The following is a 5,650-nucleotide window of genomic DNA, read 5'->3' on the forward strand; positions in this document are numbered from 1 at the left end:
TTTAGATTTCTTGGGTTCTTGGTATTGTTCTTGAGTTACACCATCGAGGTTATATATATTAATCCATCGTACTTCATGATATATATGTTTAATACAAAGGTATCAACCAAAAGATCAATCGACTCAATGACTAACAATCCCCTGATTGCAAAGGAGAGGTCTCATGTTCAACCCCTCCTTTAATGTTGTTTTATTTTTATTTTTAAGATGCTAGATGACATGACAACTTTAGTTAACGCAACAAGTCTGGTCACGATCTCACGTCAACTAATTCAATCTATATATGCATGTCACATCATCAAAGAATGGCATGTCAACATGTCACTGAATAATCTGATGTTGACAAGGAAATGAAAAATAAACAAATTAAAAAGCATGATATTCAAATTAAAAAATTAAATACCAGAATCGAAAAACGTAAAAGCTTGTTATCTTTTATTACGTTTACCCATCATAAAAATGTAATGATCTTTAAAATATCATAACTACAAATTTTCTTAATTCGAACAACAAAATATTCTATAATAATATTATCAAATTTTAAAATATAAATAATATACAATTTTGCAAAAACACACATTCTTGATAGGTGGAACATATGATATAATTTAATTAATAGAATGATTAAGGAATTAAAACTTTGTGGCCAATCTTTAATCAAGTTTCAATGCAATGATATCATGATGCTCTTAATAAATATATAGATATATTTCATTATTCACATATCCATGCCTAAACAGATTCAATAAAGTTCTGATATATTAAGTGTTTATCATTTGTAAATAAGTCAAATTCGAGCTTTTTATGCCTTTCCAACAATACAATTGTTTATTGAGATGACCTGTATACTAACCTTTAATTTAAGAATCTATATTTTTTTAATAGTCGTTCACTTTTAGAGTAAATTACAGTTTTGGTCTTTGTGGTTTACACATATCTTCAACTTTAGTCCAAGTTTTGAAATTTTGATATGACTCATAGATATGGTTTTTAATAGTTACGCATGTTGTCCCTGAGACTAGCTCCCTCAATTCCTATCCGTTAGGAATGTCAAAAAGTTCCGTGGGGGCCCATCCCGTTTGAAAGATTTTTTTTAAAAGAACGGGGGCAGGGACAAGGTTAACATCCGTTTTAATTTCAAGGGCGGGGGCGGGGTAGGCAATCCCGTCCTGAAATCCCCATGGGGACCCCGTTAATAAATTACATATATTAATTATATAAATATAATAAACAATAACATGATTTTGAGCTTCCAAAATTCATCAAAAAACATGTTTTTAAGTTGTTAGTATAATTTTTTAAAATGTCATAACTTTTTTATTTTTAACATATAAAATTCTACTATAAATAATTATTTGTTACCTAAAAAATAACTTCTTTTAGCCTAAATAACAACTTCTTTTAGCCCAAAAAAAAAGTAGCCCAAAATCAATCGGAGGTGGGGTCGGGGGTAGGAAGGCTGAACATTCCGGGGGCGGGGGCGGGAGATGCACTTCCCGTCCCGTTTGCCCCCGTTGACATCCCTACTATCCGCTAGATGCTTGTAAAGTTATTGTTACAACCTATTATTTTATCTACATTTTGATATTATTAATAACTCCACGTACCATTTGTGTATAATGCTGAAATCAAGCCTTAAAGGCTTTCAACCGACTTCTTTGTCACTCCCTCTAAGCAAGGTCGGTCTGTTAATTTCGAGGACCCTATTCGAATAGTAAGAAAATGGGCCCCTAAATAAAAAGAAACTAATTATTAATTAAAAAACATATGAGAAGTTAGTAAGAGCAAAGATCTGAACCTTGGTTGATTAGTAAAGGAAGAACAATATCATCATGTATATGTTATCTAGATAAGTAGAAAACTGAATAACTAATTATAAAAGAAAGCGAGGGAGACGAGAATCACCATGGTCGTCTTAAAAGAGAGGGCAAACACACTTCCCTTCATCCGACTGAGCTATCAGAAATTTGATAAAATTATTACGTAATCTGATAAATATTATATAAGAATCTATATAAATTGGCTAAAAATCGGGCCCTATTTTTTTCAGGCCCTGTGTGGTCGTACACCCTGCACCCCTTTAGGATCGGGCCTACCTCTAGGCATTTCTATTTCCCACCTCCTTTTCCCTCCTCTACCTCCCTAATAGCCGATAAGCACCACTTCCATATCTCTAGTCTCTGACACTACCTACGTCTTCATTACCAGACACATCCCCATCTTCATCACTTCGGTAACTTTCAAGCAACACCCACCATATCCATCTTCGTTATCGGCTACTTAACCATTGCCGTTGTTTCGTCCTTCATCTTTCTACTAGCTTCTGATGGACCATGCATTCATGCACCATGACGTTGCTACCATTTGTCATCTACTTCAGACCATATATGCCTCCTCCTTCTACTCCTACTAGTTCTCCTACCACCCAATAATTAGAAGGTTTTATTTTCTTTGTCTGTCTTCTTCTTGGGTGTGAGACTTAAGGTAAATATTTATTAAGAACTTTGATAATGAGTACAATGAACAAGGTTTATTCATTTAACATGAGCATCTTATACACTGACAACTTCAGGGACCACACATGCAACTATTGGAAACTACATGGACAATACATGTCAAAAAATCAAAAGTTACACTAAAATTGCAGATTTTTGTACAACATAGGGACCAAAACTGTAATTTAACCTATTTTTATTAATAATCTGACATACACTGATACCATCAACAATAATAGAATAAGGTACAAGATTGAGCCGGAATATAAAACAAACTGCATTGCATTGTATCCCATAAACTATAAGAAATATATAACTTTTATTTGAATAATTTGAGAAAGGGTAATATATTACACTGTACAGTGTACAAGATTGAGCCGGAATATAAAACAAAGTGCGTTCCATTTTATCCCATAAACTATAAGAAATATATAACTTTTATTTGAATAATTTGAGAAAGGATAATATATTACACTGTACAATATTGTGCATTTTATGTTGTAAACCTCTCATAAGGTAACACTAAAACCTAAAATACACTTTACAAAGTAAAATAAAATAGTACAACGGATATTTCGTTGTGTAGGCTTCTAATTAAGTTCTATCTTAGATGGCCAACGATAACTGTATGCAGTTTGTTGTCTAGCTGTTGTATGGCTATAACAGTCTCCACGGGTTAACTGGGATACTCTCTTTGCAATAAGATCATAGCTTTAGCCAATACATCCTACCATGGTAATTAACTTGTATCTTATATATGCCATAGAAGTTGTACATTAATCCTCCACCCATCAAATTAACCTAAGACAAGACTTCATCGAATAGGAAATCACTTGAAAACCCATCATTGTTGAGAAAATCCATATCTAAATAGCCATGAGAGCTAGTGGATGCACAAGAATCTTCATTGTCAAACCACATGAATGGTGGACCCTCATGACCTGAAGAACCCAATTGATTATGCTGCCATATCTCATTCCACTCTAAAGCAGGGGACGAATTATGAGAATAACCATCATTGGCTGACGACACGTTGTCGGACACGGACACGGACACATCAGTACTTTGGGTCTTAGACTCGACTTCTTGTTTTATCGAGGGCTGGACTTGGAAATTTGTAATAGCTGAGGGGCTGTTTGAGAGAGAATGAGGGTTTTTGGAGGCGCCCCCATTAAAATCAAGGACAACTCCTGAGTGTGAAAAATTATTCAGAGTTGGGCAAGTGTGGTGGCCAAAGTATGTGATGTGATACATATTTGATTCATCTTCCAATTTCTGAACCTGTTTTTGCGCCTTACACCCGTGATCGGGTTTGTGGGTGCATCGGTAATAACACCTGTAAAACCCCCAAACAAATATTAGATTTTTATGGTAAAAATGTTATAATTAGTATTAAAGTACTCGATGGAAAAAATAAGAATATATGACTAGGTAAGACCTTGGGGATTGGGAGTTGAGGATCATTTTTTGACCATATTTCCTCCATGCATAACCATCTTCAATTGTAACACTTGTTATCACCCTTGAATCTATGGTCCTTCTGCAAATATTAAACAAGCAAGAACATATATGTTAACATATGTAACTGTACCTTAGAGACAATAATAAGTTCGTTTATATTTGGTTTTGATGACATTGTATTTGGTAGATAAATATATATACATCAAGATTCAAGTACTTGTATATATGTACCTTCTCTTGTAGCAACCTCTCCGTTCCTTCAAAGCCGGCGCCGGTTTCTTCCTGTTTTTAACTTCCGGTGTCTGGTCACCGGAAGTAGCCAAAGTCATATCGGGACTCGCCGGAGCACCGGCAAACTCTCCGGAATCACAAGATCTCAACATTGAAAGGCCACGGGAGAAAGATCCAAGTATTTCCATCACAAGATCTTCAACAGAAACCGACCCATCATTATAAGCTCTCCGGCAAAGTAAAGCCTGTAGCTTCTTTGCAGAATCTTCGCCTTTAATTAGGGTTTCGTTCAATCTTTTCTTGTTCTTTTCCATATTGTGATGATATATATATAAATACAGATGATATCTCAGATGTGTTATCTATGGATATAGGCTAAAGTGAAGATGAAGTGATGGACTGTTGCTTTATATATGTATTTAATTTAAGAGAGAAGGTAGGAAGGAAGCATGTAAATAACTTCGACGAAATTTCCACAAAGTGAAAGAGGAAATCTAGAAAAAAACTGGAATGACGTCATTCAAATGAGTCATGCTGGCGTTGTGTTTTGTGCTTATCTGTCAATCAATAATTGATATGACCCAAATAAAGTGGTGAACATACCGAATACTCCGGCCCGTATTGGAAGGCTTCTAGGCTCCTACCGCTTTTGTGACCGCATTTTTGGAAATTTTGACGACAACGTCCGTCCGTTACTTTTTTTTACTATTAAATAAATATAATACTATTAAATTTTCTTTATTTTTTATTTCATTTAGGGTAAATAATATTATATTTGTGCATGCGATTTTGTGTGTGTGTGTGTGTGTGTTTTTTTTTAATAAGTATAGTTCTTTATCATTAAGCTCAAATTTCTTAATTTCAATCTTTAGCATTAGCCATAGTCGGTATGGATGAGCATATGGACCGGAAACCGGTACTGGAACAAGAAACCGATGGAACCGATCGGGCCGGAACGGAGACTCTATTATTGGCAATTTTTGGAACCGGCCCAAAATCGGGAGTTGACCCGGACCAGCTTATAATTACAAAATAAGGTGATTCCATCACCAACATTCATTAGTATCTGACTTTTTGGTTGATGAATATCCAAGGAAAATATCATGGGACATTTTACTTCGTATTTTTTGATGCTGATAAAGACAACTACATCAACTACTATAAAAGGTTGATCGATTTAGAAAAATTCGGTGGTTTGATTGATTACAATAACACCCTATGGAATGGCTCAGTGGTTGCCCCACCAGATGCACTAATGAGAAAGTTCGTAAGGTATTACAGAAATTTTGTGTTGGAGCTCAACAAAGCCTAAATCGTTGATCCATGGATTGAGATATGCATGCTTCCTGTTGGTGACGGCATACCCAATTATATAAGTGTAATTGTTTAGGTTGTTATAAGGGTATATCACTTTTAAAAACGGAAAAATGCCGGTTATAAACATTTTTTTGGGTTGAATTCCA

At 35.0% G+C, this 5,650-nt stretch overlaps 1 protein-coding gene across 1 annotated transcript; it reads right to left on the reverse strand.

Annotated features, from left to right (window-relative positions):
* Positions 1-3,228: 3,228 nt before the first annotated feature.
* Positions 3,229-4,574, reverse strand: LOC145088690 (WRKY DNA-binding transcription factor 70-like). Its single transcript, XM_079027080.1, has 3 exons — positions 4,188-4,574; positions 3,934-4,035; positions 3,229-3,831 (listed from the first exon to the last, which is right to left on the reverse strand). The coding sequence occupies exons 1-3, from the start codon at positions 4,499-4,501 to the stop codon at positions 3,297-3,299; spliced, it is 951 nt and encodes a 316-aa protein (XP_078883206.1). The 5' UTR covers positions 4,502-4,574; the 3' UTR covers positions 3,229-3,296.
* Positions 4,575-5,650: the final 1,076 nt, after the last annotated feature.

Source organism: Lactuca serriola, chromosome 2 (assembly GCF_051521515.1).
Source record: "Lactuca serriola cultivar US96UC23 chromosome 2, Lser_US96UC23_V15, whole genome shotgun sequence".
NCBI lineage: Eukaryota > Viridiplantae > Streptophyta > Magnoliopsida > Asterales > Asteraceae > Lactuca > Lactuca serriola.